We start from the raw sequence: 18352 nt of genomic DNA on the forward strand, positions 1-18352 counted from the left end.
ATTGGAAAAATGAACTGCAGGGAGATGGAGTGGGGGCTTTTCCTCCACACAAAACATATTGCTACAATTTATGCAAATGTTTTTTGGACCTTTTCAGCAAAATGACATCTGTGCTTACTTCAGTCACACTGGTGCAAAGATCGCTCCCCACTAAACATGTAACTTCATAAAACCTGAATTATAAGCAACTACACAAGACATAACAAGTCATCAGATACCCTTCATAAAGGGTGCCAGCAGTAACCTGCTCACCAATTCACAGAACATCAAATACAGTTGGAAGGAGTACTTAACGCAACTAGAGAATGAAGAAAAACCCACCAAAGCTGTTCTGCCCCAGACACAACCTATGATGAAAGAAGAAGAAAAGCCCATCCTAGAAGAAGAACAGCACCAAGGAAAATGAAGTCAGGGAAAGTAGCAAGCTCAGATGAGGTCACAGCAGATATGATCAAGATGATGGATGAGGTAGGACAGAAATGGATCCAGAGGATACTCTTATAGCATTATGGAGAGAAGATATATCCCAGATGACTGGAGAATAAACATGCTAATGCCAGTGTACAAGAACAAAGAGGGCGTTCACAGCTGTGGGCACTACAGAAGTATTAAACTCCCGTCACACTGCATGACAATTCTGAACAGAGTGACTAATAAATGGACAAGCACAGTAGTGGAAAGTAAGATGGGAGATGAGCAGTTCAGATTCAGATCAGGATGCAGCACAACTGACCTGATGTTTGCAATAAGACAGATAGCTAAGAAGAAGTTAGAGATGAGGAAAGAGTTCAAATGGGTATTCATTGACTTGGAGAAAGCATAAAACAAGGTCATAAAAAGCTGATCTGGGCAGCCTTGCAATGGTTCAAAGTCCTAGAAACATTGGTAGAATTACTGCAGGCTATGTACAAGGGCCCAATGACACAAGTACAAACAGTGCTCAGACTCACAGAGAAATTACCAGAGGGAATGGGTGTGCATCAGGTTTCAGCACTGAGCCCACTGATGTTCATACTGGTGATTAATTATATTAGCAACAGGATCCAAAAAGCTGCTATATGCGGATGATGTGGCATTACAAGCAGATTCTGAACAAGAACTTCAGCAAATGATAGTGGAATGGAATGTAAAACTGAAGGGGTCTATATCACATCATCGGACGTACTATTTAGCAAACCCTTATTAGTCGAACACACTAAAGCGAAAACACTAAATAGCAAATGTTCGTTTAAGCAAAATGTTTCAGTGAGTTAAAAAACAGTTGGCCAACCCAATGAACCACAGAAAAACATCACCAAACAGAACCCATCTTCCCCCACACACCCCCAACTAAATATACCAACTCCGAGATCATACTACAGTGGGGAACAGGGCAAATCCCTGAAGATGGCTGACCCATTGTTTTCCCAGCAAACGAACATTCGCTATTTAGTGTTTTTGCTTATTAGTGTTAGACTAATAAGTGGTCACTAAATAGTACGTCCGATGATATGATATAGACCCAACTGAAGGCAAACAGGATGAAACTGAATACAGATAAGACAGTCGTGATGGCAGGAGCTGGGGGGATAGCAGGAAGAAGCTGAGAAATGAGACAGAAGGGAAAACAGTGGCACAGGTTAACAGCTTCAGGTATCTGAGAGGGGTGATTGAGGAGAACGAAAGTCTGAATGAGGAGATGAAAGCTGGAATGAGTGGGGTTACAGCCAAATGGCACAGAGTGTCAGGGGCAGTGTGTGACAGAAGAATACAAAGGTGAAAAGTAAGGTGCCCAAAACAGTGGGGCAACACACAAAAAAGTAAAAGGGTGATGATGATAATGATCTAAGACATGATTTACAAAAGTTCTTAAGTTTCCTATTCAATAAATAAATAAATTTAAACATTACATCTTGTCTATCGTGATTTATGCACAAACTTCTTTTTGAGACAAAAATAATCTGTTTATCATGAATAAATAAATACATTCAAAATCTTGTATATAAGAAAATAACAGATGGTTCTTTTTGATCCATTGCCAAACAGCCCATTTTAGCAATGCAGAACTGAGTGCACAACTCATGCTTATGGTTACTGTCCTGTTTATGTCTTCATACTAATAACTAAAACAACAGTCCTAGATACATGATCGACCATTTTTGACAGTTAAATCACAATACTGAACTTTTGCTTTCTTGAGTTATACATACATACATACATACCAGTGCATTTCCTTATATGACTGATTCCGTTTATATATTGCATCACCATTTACTACATCTCGGTTGCTATTTGTAAGAACTCCACCAAAATCATAGGGACCTAAATAATACAAGAATACAAGCTATGCATTAGCACCATGTAAAACTAGTGCCCATCAAGAAAAAAAAAAGAACAAATACACCTCCTACTGGCTAAATGAATAAAATAACCAGGATATAAAATGACAATGCCCATGACCCATCACATAGACTGTGAGATGTTTAGAGGAAATTCAGAACAATGCATCTTATTTATGTACCAAAAAAACTGTAATATGCAATCATTTTAATTGTGTTGACTATCTTCAGGTCATCTGCATACATTTCTTCAGAGGCTAAGTGAAGCCCAACACAAAATGTGTTATGGCATTACATCTTATGATAAGAAGCTATGTGCGCAGTTACAGTTTATTTACAATTACAGAAATTATTTATAATAACCAGTCAATATTTTCTGGAAATGCTTCCATTAAAATACTTCAGAAAGGAAAACAACCATTTCCCTACAAATCAAAATACAAAATTATTTCTAAACATGTTTCACCTCACAGCAAAAGTTGTCTCTTCAATTTTCAGCTACAATGCCTTCTGTGCAGTGTCTGCATGTCCTCACTGTGTACTTGTGAGTTTTCTCTGGGTGATCCAGTTGCCTCCTACCTTCCTAAGGCATGCAGAAGGTAGACTGGGCACAATAAATTGGCCATAAGTGTGTGTGTGTGTGTGTGTGTGTGACATGGAAGAAAAACTGTGACAGGGCTGGTCACCTGATGGAGTGAACACTGGCTCGGGATAATTGTCCTGGTTAAAGCGACACCCTGACCACATGCATAGCAATGGAAAAATGGGATTATGGATGGATGGCTCACAGGTTCATAGGTAGGTACTAGGCTATCAGCCCTGGGGCCTATACAAGACCAGCCAAAAAGGTACCCTGGCTTTTGCCACCCAAGAAAATTATTTTCCTGTGCCACTGTTGAGCAGAGCCACAGAGGTGATCCCTGGGGTGAATTTCCTATTTCCCATCCAATCATCAAGATTTTTCTTGAAGAGTGCTAAAGAGGAGCTTTGTTTGATATAGATAGGTAGTTTATTTCAGAGTACGGGAAGTCTCTGGGACAGGAATTTATCCCTCCGGCATGTTCTGTTTATTGTCATGACAAGGTTTAGGTCCCTAGAGCATGTAGCTCGGACGGATTGGGATTTCTTTAAGTGGATCACGTCCAGCAGCTCTGGGTTTGACATAGCTTTGTATGTTAGGCAGAGATCACCTCTGAGTAGGCGATATGCGACGGAGTAAAGCTGGAGTTTTTTGAGACAGTCTGTGTAGGGCACCTATTTGAGGCCAGTAATCCTCTTTGTGAGGTATTTCTACGGCCTTTCCAGTTGTTGTAGATGTCTTGTGAGGTACATACCAAAAGGGACGTTCTACTCTATAATGGGTCTAATGAGTGATGAGTAGAGGGGACCAATGACCTCTTTTTTTCTGGATGAGAAACCTTTTGTGATGAGGTGTACCACGTAGAAGGATTTCCTGACTACTGTGGTGATGTGATTATCAAAGGAGAGACTACTGTCCACCTGTATCCCAGGGTCTCTTATCACACTTTCGGTGATAAGTATACTACCGCCTATGCTGTAGTTCATGGGTAGAGTTTTTACCAAAGGGGATGACAATGCACTTTTTGGCATTGAGCTTGAGGCCATGGCTTTGACACCAGGCATCTGTCTCATTGAGGCCCTTTTGTAGGATGTCCACATCGTTAGGAGTTTTGATTATGGCTCCTAGTTTGCAGTCATCTGCGAACTTCGTTAGCCAAAGACCTTCTGTATTAGCCTGTACTTCAGAGAAGTAGATACCAAACAGGAGAGGACCCAGGACTGAATCTTGTGGTACTCCACTTGTCACTGGTCTGACGTCGGATTTGGAGTCTGCTACTTTCACAGTGTGGGTTCTGTCAGTGAGCCAGTTGGCAACCCATCTTGTGACATAGGGATTTATATCTAGTTTAGTGAGTTTATCTATAATTCCAAAGTGGGGGATGGTGTTGAAAGCCTTGTCAAGATCTAGATAGGCTGTGTGAACCATCTTACCCTTGTCTACGGCTTTGGTGACTGCTTCAAAGAAGTCTATCAGGTTTAGGAGACATGATCTGCCTTTTACAAACTCGAACTGGGTGGGGTCCAGAGTTTGGAGATTACCAATGTCTTTAATCATAAGTTCCATGATGATACGTCCCATGGCCTTGCAGACCAGGCTCGTCAGCCTAATGGCGTGGTAGTTCCCGGTGTCCGTGGTGGCTCCCCCTTGTGGAGTGGGATAACTGTCGCTGTGCACCATTCAGCAGGCACAAAGCCTGAGGTGAGGCTATGACTGAATATGGTACTTAGGTGGGGTGCCAGTTCGTTCTGTAGTTCATGTAGAACGCAGCCTGGGATGTTGTCTGGTCCCATGGATGCTGTGTTCTTGGCTTTGGAGAGTGTGGTTTTTACCTGTGCAGCTGTGATTACAGGAACTTTGCATTCTTCCGGTATACAGATGGGCTCTTTAGGGGGTGAGAGGGGGGTAAAGTTAGCACTGAACCTATCTGCCAGGATGTTGGCAATATCAGTTGGGTCTGTATATTTAGTGCCATTGTGCTGTAACTCAGAGCAGATCTAAGTGTTGCCATTGAAATTCAAGACATAACTATAGAATGCTTTGTGGTTGTCTTTAGAATCAGTGGTGATTTTGTTTTCATAACTAGCTTTGGAGGATTTTATCAGGGATCGCAGCTTCTTACTGAGGCTGACCGGGGAGCTCCTCCACTCATGGGATTTTACTCTCTTTTGCAACAGTTTCTTCCTTCTGTTGTACAGTTTGTTTATGGCAGGAGACCACCAGATTGGCTTCCTTTTTTTGGAGGATAGCGTCTTGGTTCTGTTTGGGATAGCACGATCCATGCACTCATGTAAGTGCTTATAAAGTGCAACTGTGTAGGATTCAGTAGTCGTAACTGTATTGTCCATCTGCATGGGTGTCATGAAGTTCACCACTTCTGTTTTAAGAAGCATGAAGTTGGCTTTGGAGAAATTTTTTACCATGGTTTCCTTAATGGGGGGTGGGGGCAAGATGTGGATATCTAAGGTAATTAGCTTATGGTCAGATCGGACCAATGAAGCGTTGACTTCAGGTGTGGAACACCAGTCACTCATGTTGGTAATGACTATATCTAGGATATTGCTGCCCCTGGTGGGGGTGTGGATAAGTTGATCCAGGGCATTGGAGTTTATGAATTCCAGAAAGCGTTGAGTGAAGGAGTTGGTACATGAGTAGTTTTCTCAGTTAATGGTGGGGTAGTTGAAATCACCCATTATTAGGGTGTTTGGTTGAACCCTAAGATTTTCTAGTATATCAAGAAAAGAGGAGTGGGAATCCTGGGGCATGGTGGGTGATCTGTAGCAATTTGGATTGCAGTTTTGCCCAGACTTAGTTGCACTTGGATAACCTCAGCTGCATTATGCTGAGCAACTAGCCTGGAGATGTGGATATCCTTAAAGAATATGGACAAACCTCCACCTTTGGTGTTCCGGTCCATGTTACATGGCCAAAACATGTGGTATGAGTTATAGCCTGGTAGTGCAGGGGTGCTCTCTGGAGCCTTGAACTAGGTCTCAGTTACTGCACAGATATCGATGTTCTCCATTTTAAGGAGTGCCTCGAGTGAGTGCATTTTGAGATTTAGACTTCTAGCATTGAAGGCTGGATTATTATGCTATCACATTTGAAGGTTAATTTGTCATCCTTACAAAGGAGTTATCTGAGATACTCAAAAGAGGAGACAGAAAGAAAATCTTATAAAAGGGACCACTATAGAAGCATTTTGACATTACCCACACCAGCCCAAAGGGTTGTACTAGATGCATGTTATTTTAAGACAAAGGGACAGTCCTCAACAAGAGCACCATTTTTTTCTGAAATTAGTTTAGAAAACATGAAGGAACAAAACTCAGCACTTCCAACAGCTGGTACATAAAAATTCACAAAATGAAAAACTACTAATGTTAAAAACCATGGAACCGCTTTTGTTTAACCTGCTTGTCACCAACAATTAAAAAAACTCAACATTTCAAACCATCAAACAGCATATAAAAACTCACAAAACAAAAATAAAAAACACTGATGGATTGATGCATGGACAGATATTTAAACAAACACTTTAAGCAGGAAAACAAAAGTTATGTACTTAAGCATAATAACAGATCTTCTTGATCACACAGTCAATACACTGCAACATTTGGAGTGGTTGCAGCAGGCGTTCCTCTCTTCAGCATCTTTCAGTCTCCCTCACGCTCATTCCTTCATTTGCATAATGCATCTCTCACCTCACTCTCTCCTGATCACATCTGGCTACTGCAGAATGGAAAAGAATGGACCTAAAAGCCCTGTTACCATCACTAATGAACACAAGGGCAAATATATACAAGATGTATATTGTCATCCTCCCATGGAAAAAAGCCTTCAGACCTCTGTTATGTTCTCTAAGCTGACAAAAAGTTGGTAAATGTTGGGAAGGGGGATGGTGGGAGGGTATGCTGCAGTACATGGGCATGGATCAAGAAAATCTATTCTTATGCAAAGTACATAACTTTTACATCTAACTTGACACAATCCATACAATGCAACAGTCTGACAGATTCTCCAGTAGTACAGTTTTGGTGGCATCCTGACAGGAACCATGGAAAACAGAAACTCTGAAGGAAGCTCTTGACCTTGAAATAACATCTAGCATTTAGTGTTTCTACCCCTTCTGCACAGCCAAGCATCGGCTCATACTGGTGCCCCTGTCCTACACTAGGTCCACCTCCTGCTCCTGATCTCACCCAAACTTACTATGCCAGGGCTGGGACCAATGAGGTTCATTAGGGCATCCCAGGACCACAAGCCAACCTTCCTGCCTTGGGGGGGGGGGGGTTGTAATTACCTACCCTCATTGTTCCCAGTGTTTGTCCATTATGTCTGAAGACTGCATCCTCTATGGACCACACCTCCCCACAGGGAATGTCTAGAGAGTCTATATCTTTAAAACCCTATTTAAGAGAACTGCAGAAACAGGTTTAATTAATTGCTATATCATATGATTTTTAAAATGTATAAAAAGGACTGGTAGCACTACAGATGCAATGTTTGCTCTGAGTGTGTTGTTGGAGAAATACAGAGACGGTCAGAAGGAGCTGCATTGTGTCTTTGTGGATTTAGAGAAAGCATATGACAGGGTGCCTAGAGAGGAGATGTGGTATTGTATGAGGAAGTCGGGAGTGGCAGAGAAGTATGTAAGAGTGGTACAGGATATGTACGAGGGTAGTGTGACATTGGTGAAGACTGCGGTGGGAGTGATAGATACGTTTAAGGTGGAGGTGGGATTACATCAAGGATCAGCTCTGAGCCCTTTCTTATTTGCAGCGGTGATGGACAGGTTGACAGATGAGATCAGACAGGAGGCCCCATGGACTATGATGTTTGTAGATGACATTGTGATATGCAGTGAGAGTAGGAACCAGATTGATGAGACCCTGGAGAGGTGGAGATATGCTTTAGAGAGGAGAGGAATGAAGGTCAGCAGGGCTAAAATAGAATATATGTGTGTAAATGAGAGGGAGGGTAAAGGAATGGTGAGGATGCAGGGAGTAGAGTTGGTAAAGGTGGATTAGTTTAAGTACTTGGGATCAACAGTTCAGAGTAATGGTGAGTGTGGAAGAGAGGTGAAGAAGGGAGTACAGGCAGGGTGGAATAGGTGGAGAAGAGTGTCAGGAGTGATTTGTGACAGACGGGTACCAGTAAGAGTGAAAGGAAAGGTCTACAAGAGGGTAGTGAGACCAGCTATGTTATATGGGTTGGAGACGGTGGCATTGACAAAAAGGCAGGAGGTAGAGATGGATGTGGCAGAGTTAAAGATGTTAAGATTTGCACTGGGTGTGACTAGGAAGGACAGGATAAGGAATCAGTATATTAGAGGGTCAGCTCAGGTTGGACAGTTTGGAGACAAAGCAAGAGAGGCGAGATTGTGTTGGTTTGGACATTGCTGAAGAGGGATGCTGGGTATATTGGGAAAAGGATGCTAAGGATGGAGCTGCCAGGTAAGAGGAAAAGAGGAAGGCCTAAGATAAGGTTTATGGATGTGGTGAGAGAGGACATGCAGGCGGTTAGTGTGAAAGAGCAAGGTGCAGAGGACAGGAAGAAATGGAAACAGATGATCTGCTGTCGCGACCCCTAACAGGAACAGTCAAAAGAAGAAGATAAAAGAACTGGTTTTACTATTATTGTGTTGTGCTTGAAGAAGCCATACTGGCAAAAGTTTTTACTTGGGTTTTTAAAGTGCTTTAGTGTTTTAAAATATTTCATTAAAGCTGAGTCATTGTATCCTGCCTTGGTTCTGGTGTTTTCTGTTATTTTACTCTTGGATTACTTGGAATTCCACCAGCTTTATCATTGCCTGCTGTTGTTTCTATAGTTTGTCCACTAAGACACTGGACGTCTCCTGGATGTGCTTTGCAATCAAAAATCGGTGCAAAGACAAGGCCCATTGCCAACTGCCACTGTCTCACGGCTTCCTGACAAAGAGGGTATGAGCAAGTTCCTCCTTGTTTGTTGATGCACCAGACTACTGCAATGTTGTGCTTCTGTATGGAGATCACACCCTAGGGGTGAACATTCTGAAATGCAGGCAATGCTAGCAGGACTGCTGTCATCTCCAAGACACTGATGTGAAGACTTGCCTCTAGATGTGACCAAGAACATTGGACCATTCTTCCTTCAAAATGCTACCCCCACCCTAGAAGGGAGGCATCTGTGGTTACGATAGTCAATGGTGGATCTCTGTGAAAAGGATGACCTTCCATCACTGACGGAGATGTTATCCATCAGCTGATATGATCTCTGCATATTTGAGTAATGCTAATTTTGGTATATAATGGGTGAATGCTTTGAAACGATTGCAGAGAGTCCATTGGAGTATTCTCATGTAAAACCCGGCTAGTGGAAACAGTAAAATTGTGGAGGCCATTGGAATTAAAAGTCGCAGAGTTAACCTTGTAAAAGGTGAAGGATGCTAAAGTACCTGTATAGCTGTCAGACACAGGGAGAATACTCTGGAGTGAGGTAATTTGTAATGCTGAGTCAGGTAGCATCTACTGAATCTATTTGCTGTGTCGGGTCCAGGTGACTTTCAGTCAAATTTATCATGAGTCTTAGATTTTGCATTAAATGAAGCAGAAGGTCCAGATAATGAAATGACAGATTCTTAGAGGTAGCAGTGAGGAGTCAGTCATTGAGATATGGGAAAACTTGGATCTCTGGCAGATGTGTATGTGTTGCAACCTATGTGATTATCTTTGTAAATACCCTGGGGGCTGTGGTGAGACTGAGGGCAGAGCTCCAAACTGGTAATGATTGGCACCCAGCTGAAAATGGTGAAATCTCCGGAACACTTCTCTCTCTGGTGATCTATGGAACACATTCAATCATCCTTCCTCAGAAGAGGCAATATGGATTGAATCGTGACCATTCACAATTCTGTCTGTTTTACAAACTGATTTAGATGACTCTTATCTAGAATAGGTCTGAGAAAGTACAGTTTTGTACCTACCATAAATGTAGATGTTCGAAGATCCACATTGCTGCAGTCCTAACACTTGGGTAGTCCGCTGTCCCAGTCGGCCTGAATACCAAAGTATAAGGCTGACGTCGGTCAAGGCGCATTTGTCTGACATCAGGACGTCAGGGTACAAATGCGCATGACCGACGTCATATCCTCAGTCTTTTCTTGCCCCAGATGTCAGAAGACCCTAAAAAGATAAGGCCAAAACCACAAAACACCAAACACTCCTGTACCTAATATATATACAACATATACAAATTTACAAAAATAGAACCTCACCCACACAACCACCCCTAAACACAGAGGGGAAGGAGGGAGGGTAAATTGGACTGCAGCAATGTGGATCTTCGAACATCTACATTTATGGTAGGTACAAAACTGTACTATGTTCTTCATCTCACATTGCTGCAGTCCTAACACTTGGGTAGAATCCCAAAGCAGAGGTAAGGGAGGATGGCTAAACTATAATGAAGCAGGAGCTGCCAAAATGCCCTGCAGCACAGCAGTGGCAAAACCAGCCCTGGATTTAGAATAGAGAGGAAGGTGGTAATGCTTGGAGAAAGTATGCACTGAACTCCAAGTAGCTGCCTCCAAAATATCCTTAGTTGCCACCCCTTAGAAATGCTGTTGAAGTGGCAGTAGCCCTAGTGGAATGAGGCCTAATCCCAGCTGGAATCTCCTTGCCATGATGGGAATAACAGAATGCAATGCAAAACCCAATCCACTTAGATATAGTTTGTTTTGACACAGGCTTGCCCTGAGAACTCAAAGCAAAAGAAACAAACAACTGCTGAGACTGCCTAAAATCCCTAGTCCTGCTTAAATAATAACGCAACTGCCTTTGTACATCTAAAGTATGCAAAATCTTTTCCCCCCTATTTTGGGGATCTGCATAAAAAGTAGGCAAATGAATAGTTTGGTTTAAAGCCACACTAGAAACCACCTTAGGCATAAAGGAAGGATTAGTACGTAATGATACCCTATCCTTATGGAAAATCAAAAAAGGCTCAACCGCCATAAGGGCCTGCAATTCAGAAACCCTTCTTGCAGAAGTAATGGCCAACAAAAAAGCAGTCTTCCATGACACGTATTTCAATTCAGCAGTAGCCGCAGGCTCAAAAGGTTGTAGAGTAAGTTTCTCCAACACAAAATTGAGGTCCCAAGCAGGAGTAGGAGCTCTACGTGGGGGTCTTATATTCTCTGCCCCTCTAAGAAATTGCTTGAACAAAGGATGAGAAAACAATGGTGGGTCACAATCATAGTGAGCTGAAATTGCTGCAGCATGAATCTTAATGGAAGAGAAAGACAAACCTTTGTCCAATAACTCAGTAAGATATTGAAGAGCCACACTCAAATTAGGCTCAGAAACATCCAAATCCTTTGCTGCACTCCAAAATAAAAATCTCTTCCATTTTTCTGCATACACTTTACGTGTACTAGGTCTTCTGGCTTCCATAATCACATTCAAAACTTGTTGAGGAAGTTGAGACCTGCTGTGGTTCAAAACAGAATATGCCAGGCTGTTAGATGAAGAGAGTGAAGCTTGACATTGAGTAGATGACCGTCCCTCTGAGACAAAAGGTGTGGAATTAAAGGTAAAGGCCATGGAGGCTTCCTTACCAGATTCCTCAGTAATGGGTACCAGTGTTGCCGAGGCCAATCTGGAGCTATCAAAATCATCCTTGGCTTGTCTTGTCTGACCTTTAGGAGTACCTTTGGGAGGAGAGGCAGAGGTGGAAAGGCATACACATGAAGATTTTCCCAACTGAACGAAAGAGCATCCACTTTCCAAGCTGTGTGATGAAACCTTTTCGTGCAAAACTTTGGCAGCTGGTGGTTTAGTGGAGAAGCGAACAGATCTATGTCTGGAGTTCCCCATGACACTGTCAATTTTCGAAATACATGAAGATCCAGTTTCCACTCGTGGGGATCCATGATTTGCCTGCTTAACACATCTGCTAAGGAGTTCTGTGCTCCTGGCAGAAACCTTGCCTGAAGATTTAGCTGCATGCTGAGCGCAGTCTCCCACAAAATCATTGCTTGCCTGCATAGAGGATAAGAATGTGTTCCCCCTTGCTTGTTGATGTACCACATGACAGTTGTGTTGTCTGTTAGAATCAACACCTGCCCTGGAAGAAGTAACTCCTTGAAAGCCATTAATGCAAACTGGACTGCTAACATCTCCTTCATGTTGATATGTAGATGCTGTAGTCTGGCAGGCCACTTGTCTTGTATCCACTTTCCATTCAGATGAGCTCCCCAAGCTATGTCTGAGGCATCTGTCGTTAGAATCTGACTCGCCTCTGGCCGGGTCACAGAGAGTCCCTTGTTTAGGTGACATTCCTGAGCCCACCACAAAAATTCCTTTTGAATGCAAGGTATTATTGGAATGACAGTGTCCAAATCCTGGCAGTGCTGTGTCCATACATTTTTGAGATACCATTGCAGCTTCCTCATATGCAGTTTGGCATTGGGAAGCACCAGAATACAAGATGCCATGAACCCTAAGGCTTGAAGGACTGTCCTTGCAGTCAGCCCGGACTGAAGAGATAGATGATGGAAGTAAAGGGAAAGATTCTTTTGTTTGTCCGGGGTTAAAAAGGCCATCTGGGTCGCTGTATTCAGTCTCACACCCAGAAAGCACATGTCTTGAGAGGGTACTAGACTGGACTTTATTTCGTTCACAGAATACCCCAGGCATCTTAGCACTGCTATTAAATATTCCAGATGCTGAAGAAGCTCGTCCTTTTCTTGAGCCAGAATCAGACAGTCGTCCAAGTAAGGATAGATTTGTATTCCTTTCAGCCTGAAGAAAGCTATGACTGGAGCCAGAACTTTTGTGAATACTCTGGGCGCAGTAGATAAGCCAAAGGGCAATGCAGAGAACTGATAATGGGAATTCCCAGCTCGGAAACACAGATACTTCCTGCAACTGAGTCTGATAGGCACATGAAGGTAAGCCTCCTTGAGATCTAAAGTTACCATCCAGTGATCTTTGCCCAGCAGAGGTAAAAGCTGTTGTAACGTCAACATTTTGAACTAGGGAATGTCCAGATAAGTGTTGAGGATAGATAAATCCAAAATTGGTCTCCACGTGTTCCCCTTTTTTGGTACTAGGAACAGGCGAGAATAAAATCCTAGGCCCCTTTCTGGTACAGGAACCGGCAGAATGGCCCCTATCTGGAGTAACAGAGCAATTTGCTTGTGAGCCTCTTTTCTTTGTATAGGAGGAATGTCTGGCATGCCTTTGAAAGGAGGCAAGGTATGGAAATAAAACCTGTAACCGTGGTGAACGATATCCAATACCCATCTGTCTTGGGTAATCAAACTCCAATTTTCTTTGAAAAGTGCCAGCCTTCCTCCCAAAGGTGCTGCCAGACGGGAAGGCTCTGGCAGCTGAAAAGGCAGGTCATTGGGTCTGCTTACGAAAGGACTGACCCCTGCCCACACCAGAAGACTGGGCAGGTGAACTCCCTGTTCTAGGCCTAAAAGAACCTTGAGCCCTGCCCCTACCACGTCTAGATCTACCCCTAGACTGGGAATCATAAGAAGGATATGTCCACCCCTTAGTAGGCCAATTTCTACTAAACTTCGGAGGCTGAACCTGCAAAAAATCTTTAACAGTCTGCATAGACTTAGCCCTGTCCTCCATTTTCTTTAAAACTGCTTCCACAGGCGAACCAAACAACACATCAGATTGTAAAGGAGCATCTAAAATCCTTGTCTTTACATGCTCAGCTAAATTCTGATCCCTCAGCCAGGCGTGCCTGCGAAGAACAGAACCAGTGGCTGCCACCCTCGAAGAGGCCTGTACAGCATCAAAACCACATTGCAAGGAATGCTTACCCACCTGTTCAGAAACATGAACTAAATCCTGCAACTCTTTACACTCAATACCTTCCGCCAGAGCATCTACCTTAGACTTCAATTGTGAAAGGAGATAATTTTGGTATTTCAACATGTGAAACTGGCAATTCAAAGCCCTCATGGCTAAAGTGGAAGAAGTATACACCTTCTTTCCCCATCTATCCAAAGCCCTTGCCTCTTTATCAGAAGGAACAGGATTTTTAACAACAGAAGCCTTAACACCTTTAGGGCCCTGAGAAACAGTTTCTGGGTCTGCCCTAGGACTCTTAAAAAGATACTTATGAGCTTCAGGCACCCTATAATACCTATCCGGTTTAACTGGGGCAGGAGGCAAAGAATCAGGGTTCAGGGAAGCCTCTGCAAAAACATCTTCTACCACATCCAGAACAGGAGGTATAGCCAAAGGCCTATGCTGGGGTAGAAACAAAAAATTCCCTCAGCCTTTTCCTGGAATCAGAAAAATCTTGACCTTCCCATTTAAAATGCTCCCTCATGGAATGAAGCGTCTCTGAAAAAGAAAAATCCTCAGGAGGAGAAGCCGAAGGAGTAGAATCATCTACATCAGAATCAGAATAAGGAGGATACTCCTGCAAGTCTTCAGCCGAAGACTCAGAAGCCTCCGAACACTGCTCAAAACTCTCAAGCTCAGGTTCCACCCTAGGCCTCTTATCAGGGGGGGGCATAGAACCTCTAATCATAGTAATCAAATCTTCTGCCATTTTAAGCATATGTTTCTTAGGCAGAGACCCTGAAGAACTAGGGGAGACCCCACTGAAGTTAACCCGGCCTGCCTCTAGAAGAAGCCTTGGAAACAGAAGGAGGGCCTAACCACCTTAGGAAGGGAGGGAGAACAGCTACCTGAGAAGCCCCTTCAGCCTGGCCTACCTCCTGAGAGGATACATCTTGTAACAGTAAAGTCTCTCCCTGAGAATCCAAAGGAACTTCTGGTAAAACCACCGGCTCCACCGAGCCCTCCAAAGAACCGACGTCCGGGACAGACGGTTCTTCCAACCTAGGCTTTGCTGCTTTGTCCTTGCGCTTTTTAGGCGAAGCGGGCGTCGGAGCATCCGACGGCATGTTGTAATTACAACGCTTTCCAAAAACTAACCTGGCACAATCTAATCTTCTCTTAATAGTGCGTTTGTTAAATCTAGCACAAGAGCGACAGCCAACAACGTCGTGCTCAGGCCCTAAGCAAGGTATACACAAGGTATGGTAATCCCTATGAGGTATCTGTTTCCCACAAGAAATACAGTTATTCACTTTTTCTGACATCCGGTTAAATACTGAGGCAAGAAAAAACCAAAATATTCCCCAACGGGGTACTTAGCCAACTTTGATTCGGTCTGAAACTCCGACTTCAGAAAATTTCAGAACGCCAACCTGCACTCGCAAAACTGCTTCTGCATCGGACCATGCGGCAAAAAAGACTGAGGATATGACGTCGGTCATGCGCATTTGTACCCTGACGTCCTGATGTCAGACAAATGCGCCTTGACCGACGTCAGCCTTATACTTTGGTATTCGGGCCGACTGGGACAGCGGACTACCCAAGTGTTAGGACTGCAGCAATGTGAGATGAAGAACATCTAAGGGGGACTTCTTGAGTACTAAAATGAAAGTACAGTTGTGTAAAAATCTTACCATAACAGATATCCTCTTCACTGCTGCAGTACTCCTTACATAAGTAATCTCCGATCAAGGATAGCCCAATGTCCGGCCACTATACCAAAGCCTTTAGTTTCTAGGTGTCGTCCGTCACACATATGCTTCCACGCACAAGGCATAGGGAATAAAGGTGATGTATGGACACACATACCTCAGAACTAAAAAGCCCCAGGAGGAAAAGAATATCTCTAGAGACCAGGAGGAACATGTACATCCAGAATTAGGAAAAAGAAAAGAATCCCCTGGCCAGGAAGGCAAGAAGAAAAAGGGACAGCAGATGGGGTAGAGGAGGTAGGGAGCAAATACTGCAACAGTAAAGAGAAGAACATCTACTCTTATGGTAAGATTTTACAAAACTGTTCTATGTCCTTCCATATCACTGTTGTAGTATTCACAACTTAACATAACCTACGGCAGAGTACAAAAGCTCAAGAGTAAACTTGGGAGGAGGAAGGCACTGACAATCCCTCTATAAACCCATGAGGATAGCCCTGGCAAAGCCAGCTCTTGCTCTGGAGATACCATCCAACTTATAATGCTTGGTGAAGGTATGGACAGAAGTCCAAGTATCAACCTCATGGACAGAATTTGAACAAGGCACCAGAAGAAGCAACGCCCCTGGTAGAATGAAACTTTACAAAAGAGGAAAGACATTTACCATGAAAAGAATAACAAAAAGAAATGGCCTTAGAAATCCAGAAAGGGATGGCTTGTTTATAAATAGCCAAAGCCAAAGTTCTGGGATAAACGAAACAAGAAGTTGCTCAGATTTGTGAAGCGCCTTAGTGTTATCCAAACAATATTTGAGGTGTCTTTCCAAATCCAAGGTGTGGAAAACCTTATCACCTGCAGACTGCAGAGAAAGAAAAAGGGAAGGCAAATTAAAACCTGACTAAGAGACCACCTTGGTCATAAAAGAAGGATTAGTAAGAAGCAATGCCATGTCCCTGTGAAAAGTAAAAAAGAAGGAGCAGCCACGAGAGCCTGAAGCTCATATACTCTCTTAGCTGAAATAAGGGCCAAAAGAAGAATAGTCCTCCATGTACAATGTTGCAAGGAAGCTAGAATAGGCTTCCTGTGCGGCCTGATATGAAGAAAACCTTTACGAAATTGTCTGACCTAAAACCTGGAAGTCAGAGGAGGAGTTAAGGGCAGACAAGCAGAAATTGCTGATAGAGGAGTTTTAACTGAAGAATACACCAACCAGCATGGGGCAGATCACACAAATAAGAGAGAACCAGAGGAATCTCCAATGAAAAGGGAACTTGGTTTCAAGAGAGGCACCAGACAGAGAATCGCTTCACTTTGGGCAAATATGATTTCCTGGTAGTGGATTTCCTGGCCTCCTGCAGAACCTGAAGCATGCCCTCAGAAAAGAGGTGCCTAAACGGGATCAAAACCTTATCACCCACAGCGTTAGTTTGAAGAGTGGAAAAGTCATCATGGAAAGAGATCCCATGTCTTGTGTGAGAAAGTCAACTTGTGGTGAGTGTCCCTGGCCAGGTGAAAAAGGAGGGGGAACCAATGCTCTTTGGGCCAAATGGGAGTCACCAGCAAGATTCAGGAGGATTCTTGCCTGTTCTTGTGCAGGACCTTCAGAAGCAGAGGAAGGGGAGGGAAAGCATACAGAAACATCCCCTTCCAAGAAAAAGATAGGACATCCACCTTGCAAGACAGAGGACCTGGGACTCTGGAATAGAAGACAGAAAGTTGTCTGTTCAGAGGGAAGGCAAAAAGATCAACCAGAAAGAATACCCCACAAACAGACAATGTCCAAAAACACATCTCTGTGAAGCATCCATTCATGAGCCTGTGTGCTGGACCTGTTCAAAGAGTCTGCCACTATATTTTGCTCTGAAGGAATGTGGACAGCCTGAAGATTCACTTGATACTGGGCAGCTACATCACAAACTAGAAGAGCGAGTCTGCAAAGAACGTAGGACCATGTCTCCCTTACTTGTTGACATACCACATCACTGGGGTATTGTCTGTGAAAACTTTGAGGGGCCTGGGAAGAAGGACGGTATGAAAAGTCTAAAGAGCTAGAAGGAGAACCCTAATCTACTTGATTATTGATGAGGTCGTCAGAGACCCTGAACCTTGAGAGGACCGAAGGAAGCTCCCCACTGTCTGTCTGAGGCACCAGAAAAAGAGCTCTTGAGATGGGAATGGATGTTGAAAAGGAAGCACTGGATTGAGAGAAAGCTGATGAATCCACCACTGAAGCTTGAGCTAGGGAAGAAAGTGAACTAGGAAATACAGGGGATGGCAGCGTTGAAGCTACACTAAATTGATGTACCCACTGAAGGTTTCTCATATGGAGGTTGGTCAGAAGCAGCATAGGGTTGGTACAAGCCATGAACCCAAGGACCCTGAGAAAATCCCTGGCTGTGGTTGAAGCCAGTGGAAGAAAAGATTGTTAATGGCAATCAGAGAGACAGCCTTGAGGGAAGGCAGGAATGCCAGGATGGGAGTGCTCTGGATCCTGCAATCAAGAAAAACAGGATCCTGATCCGGATCTTTGCAGAAAAAGGTGAAGTCCCAAGACTGCAAAAACTCCCTTATTAGCCTCAACAAAAAGTTGAGATCCCTCATCAAAACCTCTAAAGCCAGCTATGAAGGCAGAATTGTGGCAGATACTAAAAACAACCACAAAGCTTTCTATAGTTGTATCAAGAATCTCCATGGCAATACCAAGGTTTGCTCTGAGTTACTGCACAATGGTACCTCCTATACCGAGCCAACAGATATTGCCAATATACTGGCCGACAGATTCAGTGCCAACTTTACCCCTCCACCTCCCCAAAGGACCAATCACAATTCCAGAGGAATGCCAGGCACCCAGCCTTACTGCAGCACAGGTTAAAGCTGCATTGTCCAAGACCAAGAAAAAGAAGTTATGTACCTACCATAACGTTCCATGTTAGTTGTCTTCATCTCGCC

At 43.5% G+C, this 18352-nt stretch overlaps 1 protein-coding gene across 8 annotated transcripts in view; it reads right to left on the reverse strand.

Annotated features, from left to right (window-relative positions):
• The window catches only part of SCAI (suppressor of cancer cell invasion), a 2763600-nt gene that overhangs the window by 356871 nt on the left and 2388377 nt on the right, over nt 1–18352 (reverse strand). For all 8 annotated transcript variants that reach the window (XM_044058030.1, XM_044058027.1, XM_044058025.1 and 5 more), the window contains one exon: nt 2202–2301. In XM_044058030.1, coding sequence (XP_043913965.1) covers nt 2202–2301 — 100 coding nt within the window. The remainder of the gene's footprint in view (nt 1–2201; nt 2302–18352) is intronic.

The sequence above is a fragment of the Protopterus annectens genome, chromosome 16.part0, assembly GCF_019279795.1.
Source record: "Protopterus annectens isolate FY-2018-M chromosome 16.part0, PAN1.0, whole genome shotgun sequence".
NCBI lineage: Eukaryota > Metazoa > Chordata > Ceratodontiformes > Protopteridae > Protopterus > Protopterus annectens.